Below are 23,979 nucleotides of genomic sequence, written 5' to 3'. Positions count from 1 at the left end.
GCACGAGAGGCAAGCATACATTGATGTTTCTCTTCCTCTCTTCCTCCCTCCCTTCCCCTCTCTCTAAAAATGAATAAGTAAAATCTTAAAAAAAACGTATTTGACAAACAAATTGTACCTATTTAAGGTGTACAACGTGGTGATTTGGTGTACATGTGCTTAGGCCTTCTCCCCTTACTGTAAGAGGGAGTGATTTAGAGAGGAAGCCTAGACAGCTGACCAGCCAGCCCAGCACGTACCGGGCTCCCCGGCTGGTGTGTGTGCGCCAAGCCAGTGCTCACGCCAGCAAGGTAATCTCGCGGTCCTGCAGGAACGGGGTGGAAGGCCCTGTTCTGCAAGGTAAGATGAGAAAGCAAGATTCCACTTGAGTGCCATCAATACCTCCGGGCATTTATGATGTTAAAAAACAAAACTCAATGGGATAAATTTAAAGATCTAATGGGCTTTATTTAATGATTCATGAATTGGGCAGCATCCCATCTTGGGCAGCAGATAGGAACTCCGAGGAGTTATGCAAAATGGAAGCTTGACAGGCTGTAGAAGGTGGAGCAAGGAAGTTTTTCTAGCAAAGAGTAATTGTTTCAGGCAAGGTCACTTTCATTTGGTGGAAGGCAGGGAGTCAGTAAGGCTGAGTGCTGACCGGGTAATTTCAGATTGGTTAACGCTTGCATTCCTGGAAGCGGTGGAAACTGCTAAGGAGTTAGGTATTGTTTCAGTTTGTTGGCATGGAACCCATTTAGAGCCTGTTCTTTCTGTCTGCCTTCCTTCCTTCCTTCCTTCCTTCCTTCCTTCCTTCCTTCCTTCCTTCCTTCCTTCCTTCCTTCCTTCCTTCCTTCCTCCTCTCTCTCCCTTCCCCCCCTCTCTGTTTTTTAACCATTCCCTGCTTTGGTCAGACTCGTAGCTTACCCGAGAGGTGATCAAAATGCATAGCATTAGCACCACTCTCAAAGACCGCTCCACAGTGCCTTGAGCCTCTGTGTGGCATTCGCAGATCATGACTTCAGGTTCCCGTTTTTTTTAAATCGGTCACTCTCTTCATTCCCTGCCTGACATTCTGGTCTAGGAGAGATCCTTTGCTGTGTGGTTAATGGCCACAGATAAGCAAGCGTGTAAAGCTTTTGAGAGAATACAGTTGACCCTTGAACAACACAGGGATTGAGAGCACTAACTACTACACAGTAAAATATCTTCATGTAATTTAAGTTGGCCCTTGGCATATGCGGATTCCCAACTGCCACTTGGTTCTGCGACGAGACTGTTGAACTGCACGGGTTGATGGGACTGAATGGGCCAACGTGTGTGTAAGTGGACCTGTGCCTTCCGCACCCACGTTGATCGCGGGTCTACTGCACAGCTCACCGAGGGATTACTATGATTATTACAAGTAGGTTTATTCTCAGTGCTTGGAGTCACTGAAAAATCATGGTCCCTAAGACCTAAATCCATCGAGCATCATATGGAACTGAGTCCCCAGAAGTGTTAATCCAGTGCAGCAACTGGTGTCGGCCACAGTCCGGGCACCTTGCTCAGCTAAAACGTAGTCAAAGGACATCCTGTCAGCAAGAACAACTGTGGCCAGAGAATCTAAGGATCACTGGGCAGGTGTTGTTTTAGCAGCAGACTCCGTGGTACTTTTAAGAGTGGTCATGGCTCATTTACATTTACTCCTGACCAGGGAGGTCAGGACCTGCCAGAGGAAGTAACTCTTGGGTCACAAACACCTCCCGGCAGGTCCTTTCTACCTCAATGATGTAAATTCAGGGGAGTCAGCCCATGAGGTGTCTCAGTTCATTTGTGAACAGATAGGGCACAGTTAGAAAACCTAAGAGGCAATGTCTTGTTAGGTGCCAGCCATCCAGGCCTTCACAGGCCCAAGCAGGATGGTAACCATGAAGGACAAAGGCACAAACCATGCCCATAATGGTGGCATTGTTAATGGACGCATTCGCAGGGATTGTTGCACTTGGCTCTTCCAACAATGGGTCGGCTAGGTATTCAGCCCATTTGGCATATAAATCCCCTGCCTGAAATAAAGAGTTGGTGTAAATACCTTGCAAAGAAGGGCGCTGCTGGTGAGATTTTGTTTTGTTTTGTTTTGTTTTGTTTTGTTTTGTTTTGTTTTGTTTTGTGACTGGGGGCAGATCTGACGTAGGTAATTCTGAGAACAAGGGAGTGCAAATGCACTAAGATTTATGTAGGTATTGGTGTCTGATTAAGCACATACAGTTATACTCAGAGAAAAATAAATGGTGCTGGATGTTCTGGCTGCGAAAGTTGAACTTGGTAAAAGACTTCTAAGTCGGTTGATTATAGTTTATGGGGCATTGGGCTTTAGCATCGTGGATAGATCAGAGTCTTTGATGACAAATCCATCAAACTGAAAGGTTACCCTCCTTAGCAGTGGCCTGGGAGATGTGGACAATGGCTTTATATTTCCAGGCCAGTGCTAGAGTAAAGGAAGAAAGATAAGAGGGAAGGGTTGCCAGTTTCAAGTGGAAAGTCTTGATCAGACCCTGTGGGTGGGTGCCGTCTACCTCAAGGTCAGCTGCTGCTCTTCCTCGGCCATTTGGGGTGGAGGCCTCCAGCTGGTGTGCCATCCTGGGAGTCCTAGGGGCTCTTTCTGATTGGGAGATGTAGACTGAAGGTTCAAGTTCTTTTTTTTTTTTTTTGCTTATTTATTTTATTTTATTTTTTAATTTTTTTTATTGATTATGTTGTTACAGTTGTTCTATTCCCCCTTTCATTCCCCTCCACCCTACCCCCCCATCCCCACCATTACCCCCTCTTTAGTTTATGACCATGTGTCTCAAGTCCTTTAGATTCTATATTTCCCATGCTATTCTTGCTCCCCCCGATCTATTTTCTATCTACTGTCTATGCTACTTATTTTCTGTACCTTCTCCCCCCTTCTCCTCCTCCCACTCCCCTGTTGCTAACCCTCCTTGAGATCTTCATTTCTATGTTTCCACTCCTGATCTAGCTGTCCTTTTAGTTTGCTTTCGTTTTAGGTGTGGTTGTTAATAACTGTGAGCTTGTTGGCCTTTCACTGTTCATGTTTCTTTAACTTCTTTTTGTTAGATAAGTCCCTTTAACATTTCATATAATAAGGGCTTGGTGATGATGAATTCCCAAGGTTCAAGTTCTTGATATTTGGCTGCCATTGAGTAGTGAGGGGGGTCTGGTATAGTCCCTTTCTAGGAGAGTGAAGCAGTCTTTGTAGATAGTGATTCCCAATCAGCAGGGCGAGTTTTCTCAGGGAGAAAATCAGAAACATTAGTTTGGAGAGTCGCGAGTAGCTAGATATTTGAGGAATCTAGAAGAATGAGGATGCGGTCCATTTTACAGGTATGTGACCAAACCTCAAAGACAATGAACAGGTCTAGAATCTAATGTCCACAAAGGTGCATACATAATTTTTGTTTCTCTGCAATCACCCCAGTTTTTCTAAATGAAACATTATCACGGTAAAACTAATTTCTTTACACGAGCGTTGCCCTGATTATTTACGTAAAGGCAGCAAGGACAGTGGTTTGACCATATAAACTCTTTGTAAGACTGGCTTGCCGCAAGTTTTCCTAAGGACTGAACTCTTACAGGCCTCGCAAGGCCAGGTTTTATCAACAATACCTATCATTTGGGTGACTCTCTCTCTTCTTGAGGTCCCCCAAATATCCTGAGGTTCCTGGGCCTGCTGGGAAATGACCTTCCTTCCTCACCTGGCAAGACTGCCAACACTGTAAGCAAAGGACCGAGATGGTGTTTTCCAGGGGACTTTAGTGGCTTCATGAGGTCGGTCTGAGTTCTTTAGAGTTGCCTGGTCACATCTGAGTCCCTGAACATCTCTTTCAAATATGTCGTCTCAGTCAGAGACTCGATAATATAGCCAGTGTTTCCAGTTGTGTCCTGTTGCAAGGAGAACAGATTGTCATTGAAATTATGCAAATACGCAACTCTAATGCCGTGAAAAGAATACTCAAGAGTTTCTGAATGCTGGAGGGATCAGGGAGGAAGAAAAAGTGAATGTTTCATCTTTGTTTACAAAGGTATACTTTACTGAATTGCTCCAAGTCACAAACAGCTTAAGAGAAAAGGTTTCCTTAAATCTGGAAAAAACAAAACATAAAGGAAACAGCAACATTTTGGACAAAGTCATGAAAATGATATAGTCCTCTGTGGTTTATTGAGTCCCATGTAATTAATACTTGGTCTGCTCGGATTCAGGTTTATTTTTTTCATTCGTTCTGGAAATTCTTATCTGGCTCAGTTTCATGAACTCAAAGTTATGAGAAACTTTGTTCGTGTCCTTTCCATGAATCTCCTTGAACATGAAACACTTTTGTGGGAATGCTTTTACAAAAGCATCAGAGTGAAGCAGTAATTGTCTATATATGTCAAAAGACTTACAAATGGCCATGGTTAGTTGAACTTGACAAGGAAATCTGGTTCTTTCCTTAACATGCAACATATTAATAAATAGCCAGGATTATGACTGATAGCATTGTATTTCCCAAGGCCAGAAATTTCACACTAGCTACAAGCCTTTAAGAGGAATAGGCAAGGTTAATTGCTAAAAAGGTTAGGTGGATTTTGAATTGTTTCTGGAGTTGCATTTCTGGTCTTTATAAAACTTTGTTGTATAAGTATAGTTGCTTCTTATTCTTCAGGGACTTGATATCTTTTGTAGTCTAAATGATATTAAGGAGCTGAACAGCCCATCTGTCTGCATTATTATTAATTTGGATCTTTACATTCAGGAGATTTGCAATGAAGATGGAAATCCAAAGGGTCATAGCTTCATCTTTAGACACTTTTCCTTCCTTCTGGGAACATTTAACTTAGGAAAGAAGAACCCCCCCCTCCAATTCTTATTAGACTCTGAATATTAATAGCCAGTTGGGTCAAATTTCTGATAATAGAATTATGAAGTTTTTTCCAATTGCTTGTCAGGTTTTTAGCTGGGACAAACAGTAAATATTTCTGGCAGTATTAACTCAATGGACCCAAGAGGCATCTGTTCCCCCAAGAGGCTGTAAAAGATATCATCTTCCCAAGATCTAGAGATACCCCCAATAACCAGGAACTGGATCTTAAAATGGAGGGACAAAGTGACATTTTATTATCATTATTATTTTTCTTTCTCTCCCGGGCACTACCGAGACCTGGGAGAGCTGACTCTGGCAAGAATTCTCCAGTCAAAGCCTTGACAAGATCACCAATTATTAGCTAGCTCCTGCCAACTTTTCCCAGGATCCAATCTACAGTCTCCGAGTGAGATTTCAACTAGAGAGTACAGCCCCAGTATCTACCAGAATTTAGCCAGTTTGAAAATTAATTAATTGGGATTGTAGTTTCCTCTTTGCTGTGTAAAGGGATAGTGATAGCACTTTGCTGGAGATTCCCTTGGACCCCATCAATTTTGGGAGGGGTCTATATGGGTGTCCTCTTTCAAGGGTACCAGGGCATTGGGCTGATATTGAAAAATTTGCATAGTCCCTTTGAGGGACAGTCTCTTTTCCAGGGTCCCAGTTGATTACAACTGAGACCCCAATCCCTGGGCCATCATTTTAATGATGTGAGGGAGCCCAAGTATTTATTTTAGGTCTCTCGCTTGGGAGCTGTCATAACTGGAAAGCTAATCGTTTGATGGGATTTTGTTTACGGTTATGTATCTTCACGTTTTTATTAGCCTTTTGCAACAAATTGTTTAATGAAGCTATTTTACAATGCTGAAGCCTTCTGGGAGCTCTTGAATACCAATACAAATAGGTATCTCATTCAATATGTTTGATTTAGGGACGCTTGCTCCCAAATGCACTTTTTAAGTGAGTGATCTTGTTTAACTGGAACATTCCCCATCATGGACATTGGAAATCTAGGGTGGTTTTAGTAAGATTGTTTCATTTATATAGATATTTATAGCTTCCGGGACCACAGAGTTCCTAGACATAAAATAAGCAAGTGTGCTGGAAGGTGGCATGCTCATTTCTTTGAAATTTAAGGATCCCATTTTAATTGCCTGTGTATTGTATGTATGTATCCATCTACCCATTCATCTGCCTATTTGCTTGTGTGTTTGTTTGTTTATATTTAAGCCTTTGGGTCTGTCAGAGCCAAATTGATATCTTTTTTTAAATATTTTATTTATTTATCTTTAGAGGGGAAGGGAAGGAGAGAAATATCAATGTATGGCTGCCTCTCATGCGCCCCCTGCTGGGAACTGGCCTGCAACCCAGGCATGTGCCCTGACTGGGAATCAAACCGCGATCCTTTGGTTCGCAGGCCTGCGCTCAATCCACTGAGCTATACACCAGCCAGGGCCCCAGTTGATATCTTAAAGGGGTGTGCCACGGACTGGGAGTTGTGTGTTGGTTTATGGTGTGCCTCCTTTCTGGAGGCAGGCAGGTGACCTCCTATCCACTAACTCATTCTGTGAGCAACGTATCCTGACATGGGAGTCTCTGGGTTAGGCGATGAGCTCTTTCACAGCAGTTAAACGCTCAGCACATGCTCATCAATTTTTCTGGCATTTTTGGCTTTTGAGATTCCCATTATCATTAGCTATAGGTTGATAGTAAGTACTTATCTACACAAGGGCAAACTTGTGCACTTTAACACAAACAGCAGCAGCCAAGAGACATTACTGCTCTCTGGCCACAGGAAGTCCCCGTATGCATATCCAATTCAGAACTGGGGGCTGGGGAAAAGGGCTGAACCAGCAGACATCAAAGACTGTGGAGTACGGATGACTCCAAACAAATGCAGGACTGTGGCTGCCGCCAGCAGTTCCCAACGTGCAATCTGGGGACAGAACCAAGGGCTGGGGTTTTCCAATTAAATGGGAACTGTGGCCCAAACCCAGGACTAGGCGCTTGGGTTCTAGGTGGAACCATCTCCTACTGTGAGCTGCCCTGCCCTGGATTGGAAAGTCAATTAGATTGGAAGTTCCTCCCAAAAGGAGTGGAGTTCAGAAGTGAGAGGAACTTACTCACCCATGGGCAGCATCTCATTCTGGCAGATAGAAAGGAGCTTTGAGAAGCTGTAGGCAAAAGTAGGTGAGGCGAGGAAGTTATATTAGCAAAGAGTGGATTTTTTTTTTTTTTTTTGGCAAGGTCACCTTCCCTTGGGGGGAAGCGAGGGTCTGTCAAGCAGATAACCTTCACTAGTGCTGACCAGGTAATACCAGCAATCTGACTGGAATTGACTGGTTGAAGTTTGCATTTCTGGGAGAAGCTGCACCCGCATTTCGGCTACATATTACTAAGTCTTGGTTTGCTGACACTGGGGTTTAGCACAAGTGACTCCATTTGGGGCCAGTTGTTTCTTCTTCTTACCAGCGATGACAAGGACTCACGGAGCTCGGTCTGCGGGAAAGGACTCAGCTTACCACCGCAAAGGAAGCTCAGCTGTCATTTTAGTACTGCCTTTAATACTGTCTGCATTTCCTCCTTTCCTCTTCCTTGAGCACGGTCACCATTCCCATGTCCCTTTGGGAGGATCTGCCCGTTTTAATTCAAGAGCATTTTCTAAGTGCCTGACAGCAAGCTCACTGGACTGGCCTTGCATGCCGGCCTTGAATGGGCATGGATAGCGTGGCCTGCCTTGTGTCTGAATCTTAAAGCAAAGGGAGTGTTAAGTGGAGTTTCATCCAGAGAGTGTTCAGTTTGCTATGGAGCATCAGAGAAACACAAGCATCCCTCGGACCAGTTTTCTTACTCTAAGTGGATGGATGGCTGGACTTAAGGTCCCTGGATTTTTGAAGACTCAAGTAGCTGAAGCCATTTAAAGAAAGGTACTGTTTGCTTAACTCTGTCAAGATTACTGCTCAACTTTAGAATTTATGGGAATGATACTAATCATGACAATAACAAACACAGAATTGATGATGATGATGGTGATGATGATATTGATATTGATCGGTGTTCATTATATGTCAGATAATGCTAAGCATTTTATTTATTCTGGGGTTGAGATTTTAAAAGCGAGAGAACGGGTGTTGAAACAATGCAAAGGAACAGTGGCCTTGAAGCCAGGAGCCCTAGGATCTTCTGCCCCTCAATTTTAGTGAACTTGTCCAAGTACGTTGACTTTTCTGGAACTCCTTGTCTGTAAAATGGGGACAGAAATCCCCACATTAAAGCATTATCGAGAATTAAGTTAGCTCGTGAATGTTGAAAGGGCTCCTTAACAGAGCCAGTGCACGGTAGATACATTACTACTTGTTCAGCTGAGTCACAGATGATAACAGAAATGTGACTAGATGAGAAGTAATTAGAAATGGAGATGAGTCAAGACAGTTTAGGAAGGCAGTGGGCTATTCTCCTTCTGTAAGTCATTTACAGGTGATACTTTGTCATATCAATTTCATTTTCCATCGCTCTTATGAGGTGAGAGCCATAGAGGGGACCTTAACGGAAAGAGTTCGGGATCAGAGAATTAGAGCAAATGCTAAACTCTTTGCTCATGAAAGCCTAGAATGTGAGAGAGAGGGAGAATTCAGAACAGAGCTCTCCCTGGGTCTAGGAGGCAGTTTCCCTCCCACCTTCCTGCAGCCAGGGCCCCCGCTCTCCAAACTCCAGGTGTTCGTATTGCTCTCAGAGCCACGCTGCAAGGACATGGCCCCCAAGGACTTGGAGAGCTCACATCAGAATTCCAGGCATGAAAGCGCAGGCTTCAAAATGACTTATTCTCATTACAATGTATGAAATGATCCGTAAATACATATTTTAGCATTACAGAGTTTAAATATTATTACACATCTTCGTTGATGTCAGATTTTGTTAAATGCGTGCCGTTATCTCAATTTACAAAGGTCAGTCTGGTGGCAGTGGAGAATAGAACCAGATATATTTAAATTTCTTCTTACCAGTACATCTGTGGCTCCGATAACCCTGCCTTTTTCAAAGAGCTCTGGGCTTTTTCCTCCCCTTTTCAAATGAGACTTTAATGAGTATCATGTGGATAAACTCTTTGCAGAGGTTTGAAAAGACCCAGAGAAACATTGTGGTCAGAACAAGTGAGCCATTTTGGATGAAATCATAAGCCATTTGAATGCCTCCTCATCGCCCTGGTTGTGTCGGAGCCTTTTGGCTGCATTTTCCCCCCCATGGGAGTGTTTTCGTCTCCATGGCTAGGTACATCGAACGTTCGCATAGCTGCTTGATTGCTATTCATGCCGGCACAGAGTAGCGCGGTGACCTACTTCCAGCAGCATCCATAGAAAGCTTGGCTGCCTTCTGTCAGCCGGATTTTAAAAAGCCACCCTCCGCGTTCTGCAGTGCCTGCCCACACCTGCCCCGGAGGTGACAGGCCATGGACCTTTGAGGTCCTTATTTCTTTCTCACACACCACTATTGCTTTCATTTTTGGTTCATTGCGGTCCACCTTCAACCTCTTCAGAAAGAAAGAGACGTGGTAAGAAGTGGTGGGTGGGCAGCATTAGGCGGTAACATTTCTGATTTTTAGGGTATAACCTCATAAAGGAGTATTGGCGGGGCTTCAGAGAGAAATCAGGTGAAGGGTTTCTTTTTTCTAGTCGAGACTGTCATGATATAAACATAGTGGATTTCCAGTAAATAATTCACTGGAAATCATTTGGAGGCATCTGTACATGGATGAGTCTTGCTTACGTGACCACGGATGGAATTTCCATAGGTCACTATTAGGAGGTTCAATGCAGCCAGTCCTCACTCTGAAGCTGATAGGCTGGACTGAGCTGGAAACATTCCAAACTCCAAGAGGAAAAGCTTATTAGAACAACTTTCACAGGGACTTTTTATCCAGTTGGCAGAAACATACTCAGCGTGCTCCCGATTTGGTGGGTCTTACTAGAGCCAAGTGTTATTGAATACCATGGTCATGGCTGGGGGATCCTGAGAGACCTTCTAGTCCAATCATTTGAAGATCAGAAAAGTGGGCTCCAGAGAGATTCCAGAGGCCCGTCCGCCCAGCTTCCCATCCTGTGCTCCCGCTAACCTGCCGTTCCTTTCTCACCCCTGGTTCACCCATGCTCTAGGCACTTCGGTTTTTACCATGGAAAGTGAATGCCCCTGAGCAGGGGAAATAAGAGTTACATTGCCCTTCTCTTGGTCGCAAGTGGAAATTTCTATTCCAAATCTCAGCAAGTCAGGGAAGTTCTAGTTACTCGTAAAAGGAACCTCCCATGGACCATCGCGTGAGAGGTTGCAGAAATCGGAAGGCATTTTGCTGTAAAGCCTTCGCTCACACGATTCTGTGTCCATTGCTCAAGCCGGTTTTGGGGGCAGAGGAGCCACAATGAGATGATAAGCGGCAGCAGGCACAGAGCTGAATACAGCAACCGCGACCAGAGTCCCTTTCCCAGCTGGGCACTGAGCATCTTTGTGGAAGAATTTCCTGGCTCGGCTGTCTCCCATGTTGTTTCTCCAGCCAGGCCCGTGTAGGCACAAACTTCGGGCGGGCCACCATGCTGTTGGCATCTGTGCTGGTGGAGCCAGGCCCGGCAGGGCACCTTGCTTTATGGGGCTCTCGCTCAGGCCAGTAGGATGGGATCGCTTCAGCACCCCACAGCAATGGGCCCTGTGGTGAGAGGGGCGGAGGCCCCGCCAGCTCAGCCCAAAGCAGGTCTTTTCTCTGGCCAGTCCCCTCCCCTGGCTTCTTTTGACTTTGTCCGTACTCTCTGCACCCTTCTCCTTCATCTGCTTTTTTATCTGTCCCGCGTCTTTCTTCACAGATGGCCAGGACACTAATGTGCTGCTGTCATTATGTTTATGGAACAACTTGGGGTCCGCAGAGGCTGCCGTTCCAGACATTAAAGACGGGGTCACGTCTGATACCAGGGTAAAGATTTGCAGGATAATTAGTGATCCTCTCCTGTTATTAACCCCTGACTTAAGCAGGTTATTTCCTTACAAACATGTTGAAAGCTAATGCCACTGCTAATAGTTTCAGTCGGAAGCCCATAATGAAGCCACGTGGGAAAGCAGACCTGCCGTTCATGCCTTGCAAACCCTGAAATTAGAGTTGGGGGAAAGGAAAGTCAGAACGAATTACGGAAAAGGGGGTAGTTTGATCATCATTACCTACCTTTGGTTACCCACCTTGGGTACCCTTAATGGTAGCCCTTGCTGAAGAAGACCCATTTGTTGTTTTTAGTTTGGGACAGTGGGCTTCATCACCATGACATTTCTGAATTTCTGAGCTTAATCGACATTGTGCACAGGAACTCGGTGGCAGCTGAGATGGCGTGGGGTGGAAGGGTGGCTGTGTGCTTTCACGGTTGACACCAGTCCGCACTTTCAGCCTCGTCCTCCAGTGCACCTCTTCACGTCCTCCACCCGGTGGTGTAACCAGACGTCTCTCGGTTCTGCAAGCGGGCATCACCCTGCCATTCTGGAATGATGTACGTTCTCACCGTCCTTTTCATCTGGGATCACCGCCGGCATTTCCTCCCGTTTTATCCCTTCCCCTGGGTTGATGCTCAGCCATTTCCTGCCCCCTTGCTCAGCACCACTATTCCTGTTTAGAGGACTTACTCATGGCTGTGTCTTCTAGTTTCTTAATGGATCAAAAGCTCCTTGGGAGGGAGGACCACATCACGTACTTGGCTGACAGTGACCCACACGGTGTGCTCAAAAAATATTGGTTGTATTTGAGAATGAATGGCACTCTCGTTTCCGTGTATTCCAGGCAGGTCCAGAATTTGGGAGGTCCCGGTGGACGTGAGGTTTGTGGAAGGGAGGAATGGACTTGCTGAAACTCAGGGCAGCCTAATAACCCTTCCGGAGAGCTCGGCCTTCAGTGTGGTGACAGCTTGAAGGGACTGTGTCAGCTCCTGTCTGCACTTGTTTTATTTAGTACATTGTAGCAAAAGCTCTGCCTCGGCCTCCTCTGCAGTGCCCAGGAGGCCTTGGACTGAAGTAACTATTTTATCAACTCCACCTCATTTGCTCCTAGGGCGTCTGGGCGCACCCTCGAGTTAGTAAAGCAATTGCTGATCATTTCCTCCTCCTGAGGTTTTCCGCTGACACCCGGACCATGTGATTGATTGCTTTGACGTTTCAAGCTTCATCTCAGTCCATTGGCAATGACATTCACTGACTTTGATTGTGCCCTGTGTGGTTTTCCATGGGTTGACCCGGGCCAGGTAGAGAGCAAGTGTATAAGCTCCTGGTTATAGATTCCTAGGTTAGCATTTTGGCCTTTCCATATCCGCCCTGCCAGGAGAGAGGGAAGCACCAAGGAAGAAGCCGTCATTCCGTAACTACCCTGAATCTAAAATATGACGGCGCCCTCACTGGCGGATGTGGTGTCCTCTTGCCTTTAACCTTTGCCCTGGGAAGAATCAGGATGTCTCCGTCCACGGATGTCTCTCTTGGCCCTGGTGCCAAGGCCACTGTGCTATCCACCCTCCTCCCCGTGGGTGCCTTTCATCTCTCTCCTCACTGCACCCGCCCTTCCCTGGGTGCCATCTCTTCCCGAACCCTGGAGCGAAATGCCTTCCTCCTCCAAAAATGTCTTGGACGGCCAATGAGGATAGGCTTTCTTTTCAGCTGACGAATGTGTTTGGGAATCAGTGGTGATGGTTGAAAAGCTTTGTGAATATATTCCCCACCCCCACTAAATTGTATACATCGAAAGGGTGAAGTTTGGGGTATGTGAATGATATCTCCATTTTAAATGAAGTCATGGAATGCTAACTCCATGTGCAAAAAAAGAGAAAAATCCCGTAGCACAAAAGCTCCTAGAAGCCCGTGTGGACTTGCCCCTCCAGTGTACCCTCTCTCTGTGCTTGTGCAAAGCTCGGGCCCTGCGCGGCGTGTGTGTTGGGGTGGCCAGGAGCTGACAGAAGTTCATCTGTCTCAGTTCCTGTTCTGTGTCAGGCCAGGTGACCTTGGTCTGGGTATTTATTTGTCTTTGTTGCCATAGTTAAAACAGAGGTAATGAACCTGACCTACCTGATGCAGATCTGCTGGGAAATAAAAATCTGGCGTGTGAAGCGCTTCGGAGCTCTGAGTGTCTAGATTTCTAACTGGGCACTGAAAGGCCCGAAGAGGCACCCAGGTGTGTGGGGTGAGCCCCAGGTGTGGGCAGGAGGCCGGACTGCGTTGCACTGGGCAATTCAATTATGCCACTGGGCCCTCTGCTGGGAACCGCTCTGCCGGTGACTTTTAGGTCTGCAGTGCTAAGGAGATGGAGTTTGGTTTCTATGGCAATGGCAGGAAAGAGACTTAGGGGAGGAGGGCGTGTTTCTTGGAAGGAATCGTGCAGACACTTTGATGTGAAGGCTGGATGAGTGGTCAGAAGGACGAATGTGCTGCGGAGGTCGTGTGTGACATGGCTGCTCCTGGTCCACACGGTGCCCTGGGAGGCACACCCAGGGCTTCTCTTCACCCGGAAATCCAGAGTGTCTGTAGGAGGAAGGCAAATTGGAAGACCCATGTCACTGCATCACCACACAAATAGGACTGTGCCTGTGGAAAACCAGGACACGAGTGCAGGAAACTTTCCATTGTCACATCCTCTGCCTGCGGCATTTTTCTGGATGTTTGTGACTGTCACTTCCCAGAGCAACCAGCTTATCAGCCCAACGCCCATCGAGATGACTGAGTCCTCTAAGTGATTTGGGAGAAGGGCTAAGCTTTCACTGCCTGCTGGTCCTTCCTCACACCCCCTGGTTTATTCCTCACCCTGGGCTTTTGTGTGAGACAGGTGGTCCTATCAGGGTCCTTTAGGCACAGGCTAGTGACCTGTGACTCCTCCAGATTCTTGTCTCTGACCTACCCTGAGACGACCAGCCACCCTTCTTTCTCCTTCGCCTCCTCCTTGTTCTCTTATCAGTGTCTGAATGTTCTCTCCCCACTGATCTTCCTATTAAAAGGAAGTCACCCACCCTTCCATGCCCAATGCCAGTATCACCTTCTTCTGAGAAGGCTGTTTTCTGCCCTCCTTCCTTCCTCTACCCTCCTCCCTCCTGCCGTGTTCCCACAAAACTTAGTCATGCATGTGGTGTAGCACTTACAGAGTCCATTCACGGTGAGTTACCATAGAGAACTCGTTGCGTGTCTTCTGGAGATTAGTATCTTAGTGCCTAGAACAGGGTCTGGTGCGTGATACTCGCCCAGTGGATGTCTGTTAAATAAATGAATAAATACATAAGGAAATAAATCAAGCAGAACATCATCTGTGCCCTCACACAAATAATGAAAAACATGTATAAACTCCATAAATATTTAAAATTGCTTTTCTCTTTGTGGCTGTGGTACTTGATGAGAATACTCTTCTAAATGTGTCTTATTAAATCTTTTTTATGTCTGTGGAATTATTATTTTTTTTCTGGTCCAAGTTGATAAATTTTGGGAGAAGCCATGCCTTACCAACGTGACGTTTTATCAAGCAAAGCTTGCCAAAGTGTGTTCAGCAGAATGTTAGTTTGCTCAGTGGTAATAGCTGTTAAGGAAACACTGGTTTGGGGGCCCAATGAAGTTCCGGAGAGGCTGGGTTAACCGGGTCGGTCTCGTGTGTAATGACTCAAAGCTTTCATACAGTGTTGTGTAGGACTGTTACTGAGAGGGTCGTGTGACAGTGTTCTTTGACAGCAGGGGGGCTTAGTGCCTGCAGTGTGCGGTGCACGACTGGAGCGTTGTCACTGATGTGTTGGTGACAGCCCAGTGTCTCCATCTAAAGCGCAGGGAGCAGGCGGATGCTTGTGCCTGCGGAAAGGGCCTAGAACCTCACCACCCTCTCCACGTATACCAGCTCTGCTCTGCAAGAGAGAGGAGAAAAATTAAAGGGAATTAAAACATTATTTTACCTGCCACAGCGAGGATCAGACATCTCCAGTGGACTATGCAGAAAATGATTGTGGTTTTAGAAATAATCTGTCAGCCCTGTTGCTCGGCAGTAAACTCCCAGGATGGTTCTGTAAGTGCCTGTTTGCTGCCTAGTAATTACCAGCGCTCTCCTTGGTAGATTCACTGGTGTCTAGGAGTAATTGCTAGGGAACTCACACTTTCAGATTTACAGGAGGAAAACAGCCTTGTATTTACCCAGGAAGGGGCCTGGATATCGGGGTATTCCAACTGCGCTGGGTAAAGGATGCTTACTGATCATAGAAATGTAGGGAAGAACCTGAAATTTTTTTACCTGGTATTTTTCTCAATGGGTGAGAGGCTGGCTTGCTAGATGATGGTGCAAAGACCTATGGGGGAATAATTCCCTTCTTCTCAGGGTCTCTTCCCTTCCTTGAGATTAGGAGCAGCACGAAGTCTGACCTGACTGTAGTTGGAACCCTGTGTGGTCTTCTGGGGACACTGGCTGCTGGGTAGCAGCGTCCAGGAAGAAGGTGGATGAGATGACTCGGACTGGTACGGCTGGAGTTCTGACCTGTGCCTTCGCTGTTTGTCCTCTAGAGATCTCGGGGAACACAGAGGACATCCCTCTGGTGCGCTGGAGGCAGCAGTGGCTGGAGAACGGCACTTTGCTTTTCCACATCCATCACCAAGATGGTGCTCCGAGCCTCCCCGGACAAGACCCAACCGAAGAGCCCCAGCACGAGTCGGCGGAAGAGGAGCTGAGGATCCTGCACATCTCGGTCATGGTAAGGGCAGCACGACCTTAGCCTCTACATTACCTTGACATTGAGTGTCTTGTTGCCATGGCCATAGCTCTGCAAGACCCGGTGCCGTAATGAGCATTGATCGTGTTAACGAGCAAATGTCCCATTTATGGGAAACGCCTCCGCCTGTGGTGTCAGTAAGAGTTGCAGTAATTTCTGCAGCACCATTACCCAACTCTCCTCTCTAGGAACATGCCTAGACATGGAGTGACTTTCACAAGCTGTCAGAGGCGTTAGACGGGTCAGTGGACTGTCGTAGAAAGTCATTATTCAACTAGTGTGTCAGAATATCCGATAATAGTTGTTCTGTAAATGTTTGCCAAATGACTGAGCAGCCGAGCTGCTGGCTGCTACCAAGTCCTCTTCACTCTTCCCGTGCCAGGGACAGAGTCAGCTTTCTGCCCTTCTCTCCTCGCAATAATAGACAGTGGTCCCTCCCTCTAGCCCAGCTCAGAGACTTCACCATCAGTGTCCCCTGCCCTAGTCAGGCATTTTTAAAATGATTAGAAGATTCTAATGAGAAGGTTATTCCTAACATTAGAGGAACTGGTGTTTTAGAATCTCACTAGCAAGGATGTACAGTGGCAGGCAGGGTTTTGTCAGGTGGCGGTTTGTCCACCGATGCCTCCTTAGCTCTTAGAACAAACAGTGCACTCACATACTTAGGGATTAATAAACACTTGTGGAATAGATGAGTGAATATCCCCGTGAACATAGAAAATACTTGCTCCACTCGGCATTTTATGTATTAGTATTACGTTGACAAAGCCAATACATCTTCTGCTCCTAGGATAGCCTGGGAGGAGGTTGAGGCTTGTTGACTCAGGAGCCGTGGGCCGAACGTGCGGAGGGACCAGGCTATTCCACTGTTAGGAAACTCAGCTGAGAACCAGTCTCGGTCTTGGTCTGAATTTCAATGCATCCATTACTCTGGTACCATCCCTGCATGCTGTTTAGTTTTGTGTGTCAGACTGGAGGAAACTGAGCTCATTTTAGACATGCAAAAATTTCCGTGATCCAAATACTTGGCAGAGAAAATTTCCCCATAAAAGCCTCTGATAAAATCAATGAATATAATCCTTCCATTTCTTCCTCAACCTATGTCCCCACGAATAACCAACCTGATAGATCACCTGCATATTTACAACCTACTGGACTCAAACTACATGAGCAGAGAAAAGAGTTTTGGAGCAGCTAATGGTAAATCCTGATGTCCAGAGATGCTGGAAGGCAGACAGATAAACAAGACCCCATATTTACAAATTAGTCAAGATTTGTAACTGGGGAGGTGCTGTCCTCGTACCTCGCAGTCAAAGGCCCAGTGTTCCCTGTGTCGGAGTAGGCTGTCTTCCATGTAGTCTGTCATTTCCAGGCCATGGTGAGATTGCACCAATCAGCCAAATCAGCCGAATCAGCCCTGACATGGACGGTGGCCACAGATGTGGAGGCCACGTGGGCTTCGCATTAAAAATGTCATCTGATGGGAAAGAAGCCCACAGTGGCGGGCGTCCCACCAGCCATCCCGACCCTCCCATGTACGTGGGAAGGTCAGGGGTGGTGTTCATCTCGTTTCGGTTCTTTGAGTCCAAGTCCACATTAAAGAGCCAGTCTTTGTCATACCAGATACTTGTTTCCAGTGGGGGGTGGGGGGAAAGTGTATGGAGGTTCCCAATAACTACTACTGGGTGTGACTTTTGTCTGAGAGAAAGACCCTCAATACCGGAGATTCAGACAGGCCACGCGTCAGAAGGTGGGCTCAGTGGGGGCCGGGGGAGTAGTGCGAGGGTCCCGGCCAGACAGTCTGAAGCTTGTCCTGATTGCTGTATCTCATCTCCAGCGTGGCAAGGACCCACTGCTTGTCCTCCCATTGAGGTATTCCAGTAAGTTCTCCAGAGAAGTGTGTATGTGTGTGTATGTGTGTCTGCGTGTGCTTGTGTGTGGGTGCTCACACCCATTTGTAGGGGTGAGTGGCAATGAAGATAGAGATACACTGACCAAGGATTCCAAAGTCTGTGAGGAAGTAGGTTGTGCCCTTAAACTATGACAACCTGCGTGAGAAGCCTACACTACAAATGCTGCTCTTGTTTTGAGACCGCCCCCGGGCAAGGCTTAGTGGGCAGTGGCCACTTGAACGGAAAGAGCAAAAGTCAGCCTCATTCCTGTGCCTTAGATCTTTCCCACGTGTGCTACTGGTCACCCATGGCAGGCCACCAGGGACATTCCGGTTCTCAAATAAAGTGAGAGATATCATCCCTCCAGCTTTACTGACATGGAGTTATTTTCAATGAGGCTGGGGGAGGCGGAGGTTGCAACGGCTTGGGCAAAGGATGAGGATGGACAATCTCGAATTGGTCTCCAGCTTAGCCTCTTCAATGTGGATAAGCCCACAGCTGCATGAAAAATCCAGCAATTCCTTTGACTTCTGCAGGAAAATAGGGATCCCCGAGTGAACGGAAGCGAAAAGCACTCCTTCCCATCCTCCTCAAAGACCATGCGGTCTGCAGAGTCCCCTGCGTTCTGGGTTGCTGTCTCACCTCCCTCCACTCCCACTGAGCACCGTGCGCCCTCCCACACTGCCTGATACTCCTTCAGAGTCCAGTGTAGAGGCCATTTCAAAGCCTGAAGTGGCGTATCTGCCCTCAGCTTGGAAATCAAGTCTTAAGGGTATCATGTTTAAATGTTTGAAGATGTGGTTCTTGGAGTCTCTGTGGCTCCTTCTTAAGAGACTCAGAGATGGGTAGATTTCATCGGATATCCCTCATATCACATCCTGCAGATGTAAACTAGGCAGCTGTTTGAGGTACCCACAATGACAGTGCGAAGAGTAGGAAGGTAGCAAAGCCCTTTGACTAATAGCAGCGCTGGGCAGAGGAGCGCGCGTACATGAAATCTTATTGCCAAACCCCTGTTGCTGCGAGAGAACAGCAGCAGGGCTATTTTTCATCAACTATAATGATCACTATTGATACAGTTTTAGTTTGGACCCAATTAGCATAATTCGACAAAGAGAAAAGTTAAGGTGATTATCAAAACATGAATACACCCAACCTTTGTTCTCTTGTTAAGAAAATGTATGTTTAAGAGCTTCCCTGATAATCCTAAGTATTTCCATTACGTGCAGAGGAAATGGATGAACCTGTGAAAACCGTAAAGTTTACATTTCTCTCATTTTATATGTACCCTTTTCTCGTCCATCTCGCCTCCATGCATGGGCCACTGTTTATTTTTATATTTTGCATTTACCCTGTTTTGTTTTAAACACAAACTGTAAGTAATGAGAAAATGAGAAACAGTGAAGAACCTCTTTTTGGTATCCTTGTGTCCTTGTGTGATTGAAAATCAGTAAGCCATTTCTTCCACGGTGCCTAGTATAATATATCATCAGCAAATCACGGGCTTGTGGAAAACCAATCCCTCAGCTGGGAACCTAGCGATTTAGGACTTTGAAAAACCTTATGCTTTTCTTATTTTTCAATCGCATCCTAAAATTTTTGAATAATTTTTTTCTGAAAGGCTACCCTTTCTTCCTGGTATAAAATAATTGGATTTTCCTCCCGAAATCTTATATCATTGCTCTTCAGGTCAAACAATGTATTTTAACCTGCTGTGTGACTCAAACTTGGCCAAAGAGATTTATTTAAAATTTTGCAAGATAATTGACATTTAAAACTGGGAAAGTACACAAGCAGAGGCTTGTGCAGACGCTTGAACAACTGAAGGCAAGATCATCAAATGAAAATCGGTGTCTGAGTTTAAACCAAAAGTCCAGGAATTCTTCGATAATAAGCAAATTGTTTATTTCTGAGAAGACTGAGTTTTAACATGGCTTTATGTCAGCTCTCCAGACTCTGGGGATATACATTTCCTGTTTTACTTTGACTAATTTATCACATGATCTCCATTTTTCTTCTTAAAGTGTGTTATAAAATTTAGCAATGTCTAATAGAATTTTAATGATTTTACATATATATATATGTATATTTCATCTTTGTAATTAAAGGTGGCAGTGTGAATAGACTTCCTCTATGCATCCAGGTTGGTTGAGTGCCAATAGCCTTTGAGAAATACTTTGGTTTGATATATATTTTGTAGTGATAATTCTGACTGGTAGGTAATATCTCTTACAGTTCAGCCTTCTTGGGTACAATTCACAATTGTGGGGAAAAGGTCATCTTTGAGCATCGGTCTGTTCCCCTGAGGATGTGACGAAGCCCACCAATCAGGCGTGGGTGCTGGTTAGGACATGTAGCTCCCTCTGGGTGAAGCCTGTTGGCCAGTGTCTGCAGGCTTCTGTGTCCTTGACTCCTGGCTCCTTCGATGTCTCCAGGCTCCTTGTTTCGGGGAACCCAGGAGAGTCCAAGACACAGTTTTCATTTGGGAGAAAAAAACAGAGAGAGAGCAAGATTCACGGACAAAAGAGACCACAGGTGCTGTTGTAGAGGCCTAGAGTGCAGAAACAGGACAGAAATGCTGGGGGAGTTAGCTCCATTCCGGGCAGAGTCCAGCACAAAGGCCACAGAGCACCAGTGGGAGCCACCAGTGTCCTGTTCCCATGGCTGCAGACAGTTTTGTGCTGAAGCCCCCATCCCTGCTTTCCCTGTTCCGATCGAGTTTGGTCCGTCTGCCGGAGCATCACACATCACTTTGCTTGAAGCCTTCCTCACTTCACTCCTAAAGCTCAGCCCCTGGCAGGGCAGAGAAGACCAGCTCCGGGCATGGTCGTGACTATGGGCCACCAAGACTGTCAGGTCCTTGCTCACTCAGTGGTCATGGGCACAGGAGAGAGGGTGAGATGCCTGTTCTGTCAATAGCCCTTGCCTTCAGAAAATTGGTTACAAATACTATGAATCAGGGTCCCTTTTACAACTTCATGGTCAATTGATATTGTTTGTGTAGCTGTGACTGAGGACGCTCTAGTTTACCAGGGCCAATCTTTCTGACCTTTCATAATCAAACGGAGGCGTTAACCATGTCCCGCGCTACCATGAAGGACAGAACTACAGTAATAAATTGGATGGTGCAGAAAGACAGGTCCTGATTCAGTGCAAGGAACTTTTCTAGCAATTCAGGCATCTGTCACGGGGCTGGACTGACCGACCAGCGTACTGCCCACCTGCCGGAGTCATCACTGTGTACCTTGCCTTCCATTAGAAAAGTGGCGGTGGTTCCTAAAATAATCAACAAGATTCCTGAAAACAAAACCTCTCTGCTCTTGGGTCTTTGCTCTGAATGACTGATGCGCAAAAGACTGAGGTGTCAGGGGTCCTCTGGGGGCTATTCCAAGCACCAAGGGAGGGTTTGGCTTGCAGACCTCCTCACCTGGCACCACAGTTTGCAAGTACATGGGTGACCGCCGTTCAGTTGCTCAGTCGATGCATCCTTCTCGCCACCCTCCTGTATTCCTGGGCAGTTGGGGCTGGGCGTAATGGAAAGAAACACCAGGTTCAGATCGGACAGTGGGCTGCACCCCTTGGCTTTACCGCTTTAGGTAATTTGCCGACCCTTTTGGAAGCTTTATTGCTTCACCTGTGAAATGGACGTATTGGTTAGACTTTACGGTTTTAAGAGATGGAGACCCACACAGGCCTTCTCTGTGGTGGACTTTGACGACAGACATTTATATGGAGGTAAGGGAGATGGGAATCCTCTGACGAAACAAACAAACAGACAAGAACAAACAGAACTCCTCAAAGCCCGGAATGGCCGGTTGTGCACGCCCCACATTATGCCGTCAGCGTGGGCGTGGGCTTGGCCCACCCGTCTCGGTTGCTCCTGCCTCTGTGAGTTACTATCTCTGTCTTCTTGACTGTAAATTTCCCCCCGTTTTATTGTTTTTCTGTGTTTGTACTTTCCATCTGCTCATCAAGCCACCTTCCCATGAGCCCCCCTGATTCTGGCATTTCGACACCGTGTCCAGCTTTGCTCCCAGGCTGCCAGGTGCCCTGCGTCTGTCCCTTCCCCGCGCCACTTCGGGAGAGAAACGAGGGGGCTCTCCCTGGTTGCTGTAGATCCTGTTTGTTCAGAGCTTTTCCTGTCAAGTTAATCCCATAGGTGGATGTAGCCCCAACCTCCTGTTGGCTGTAGTGATGAGGACATTGGCTTCTGTCCTCATAACCAGGCACAGAAAATGACCAATCCTGTTCCAGGCACCGCTCAGAGCCCCTTCCTGGAGCAGAGACTGGCACGCCATGGCTGTCTGGCTGACTTGGGCAACACCACAGGCACAGGGCAGCCTGCCTCGCAGAGAGTTAGGGGGATCGAATCAGATCCTCCTCATCACCGTCCTCCTCCTCATCATCTTATTTTGTACTACTATGTGCCAGACACTAAGTATTTTCAGTGTATATTTGCATATTTTTAATTTTTATCACCATGCCATGAGGCAGGGTTTACAGACGAGGAGACAGAGGGCCAGACAAGCTAAGAAACTTACCTACAGTTAAGCGACCACTGGGTTGCAGAGCCAGGCTTTGCACTGAGGCCGTTGGCAGAGTCGAGGCTCCGTAGGAAGCAGCCAGCTCACGCCCCGATTCATAGTCAGAGCCTAGTGTGTGTTGTCCTCTTACCCATGTGTGTTGTGTTGTCCACTTTGTCTACTGAGCCTCGTCTGACATGTCTCCCCACTGTTACTTGAAAACTACTAACTCTGCGGGCACTAGGACCTACCACGAAGGTGGAACACAGAGCTTTCCTTCTGTAGCTGCACCAGGCAGCTAACCCCAAAAGCTCAGATCTGTTCAGCTTGGCTAAACCCACCTGCTAACCTTGGCTTGCGCCATGCCACCTCACAGCTGGCCGTGGTTTTATTGGCAGGGAAGGGAAGAGGGCAGTTGGGGACTTCCAAGTCTAAAACTGTGAAAGTCATGTAGCAATGAACTTCAACTTCTTCATATACATACTTTCACACTTCTGGAGTACATTCTTAGAAATTAAAATAGCATTTTGAAAGCGTTATTGAGCTCTTATTGATTTAAAAGATTCATCGACTCATTTATTTATTTAGTTATTGATTCTTTCACATAACAATAGCTGCCAGGCTTTAGGTACTTTTTTTTAGCTACTAAGGAGATTAAAAATTAATACAAGATTCTGCTTTCAAGGAGCATTCAATCATATTACTAACACTTAACATTTGAGTGTGGCCTGTGGCAGAACTGAGAGCCAGGTAGAATGCACCGTCTTCTCCATTCTTTTCCATTTTCATATCCTCTTTGCTGTTCTGTTCTTCTCTTTCCTGAAGCTCACGGAAGCCTTACGGTACCCCATTTTTCCACACAGCAAGGAAAATAGCCAAGAGGCCAAATTTCCACAACAAGGATACTAACGCCTTTTAACAACTTGGTGTAATATTCTGTTCGGCCATTTAACTCAATTGGTAGAAAAGCCAACAATTTACTTTTAAGGACTTAGTTCCAAAAATCCCAGAAGATTCTCTTGAAAGCAGGAGCCATCATCTCTGTGGGGTTCACTTCAATATTAAGAACTGGTGATGGTCATAGTGAAGACACTGTCACTGCATTCACTGTGAGCCAGGACGTGTGTATGATTATTTTCACGTATACTGTCCATCAGTGCCCATAGCTGCCCTGGGAAATTAGATGCGCATTTCTCCATTGTTCGGATGTGAGACTCTACAGTGAGACTCTACAGAGAAGGCAGATCACGGAATCAGGGACACACAGCAGGAGCCAAGATTCAAGGCGAGTGAGTGTGTCGGACTTCAGGCTTCGGTCTGCTGGGGGACTCTGTGGCCAGGCGGAGCTGGGGGCAGCTGGTTGCTCCCATTTTCCAGGCTGTGGAATCGCTTCGCTTCTCCGAGCTGGTGCAGCAGAACCCTTCGCTTGGTGAAGACTGGGAAGGCACAGAGAGATTCGGGCAAGATGTCATGGTGGAGTCTTGAGCCACTTCAGAATTTGAGGAGCTAGACCGGGCTGAAAGATCAAGCACAAGCAAGCAAGCAAGCAAGAAACCTGGAGTGGCTCTGAGCAAAGGGCACTGAGAAGCCAACAGCCTGTGGTCTTGGACGCTAGTGAGGCAGTTTATACCAAGGGCCGTGCTCTCAGAAAGACCAGTTGAAATCCAGGTTCTGCCACTGAGTAGATTTTCCAGGGACCTTGGACGTATTGCCTCATCTCTTGAAACTCACTCTCCTCCTCTATTACATGAGAATAACAGGTCCTACTCCATAGGCCGTTTTGATGAGTAGCTGAGATGATTTTCATTAAGGACTTCCTGCGGTGCCTGACCCCATGGGAAGTTCCCCGTCCATATTAACCAGGTAGACTCTGGGGTGCCACGCAAGCTCCCTGTAACGGTCCTGTGTGCCCCGTGTTACCCAGGGGGCCACCACCTTAGGGATGCAGAAAAGCAGCTTCATAATCCTCTTC

At 46.6% G+C, this 23,979-nt stretch overlaps 1 protein-coding gene across 1 annotated transcript in view; it reads left to right on the top strand.

Moving 5' to 3' along the window:
- The window catches only part of ASTN1 (astrotactin 1), a 280,642-nt gene that overhangs the window by 84,768 nt on the left and 171,895 nt on the right, over positions 1-23,979 (top strand). The window contains exon 2 of the mRNA XM_053663736.1: positions 15,387-15,574. Within this exon, the coding sequence (XP_053519711.1) occupies positions 15,387-15,574 (188 nt within the window). The remainder of the gene's footprint in view (positions 1-15,386; positions 15,575-23,979) is intronic.

This window comes from Artibeus jamaicensis, unplaced genomic scaffold, assembly GCF_021234435.1.
Source record: "Artibeus jamaicensis isolate MK-2021 breed Jamaican fruit bat unplaced genomic scaffold, CSHL_Jam_final contig_327, whole genome shotgun sequence".
NCBI lineage: Eukaryota > Metazoa > Chordata > Mammalia > Chiroptera > Phyllostomidae > Artibeus > Artibeus jamaicensis.
Note: the sequence above shows the minus strand (reverse complement) of the source record. Positions and strands in the feature narration are given on the sequence as shown.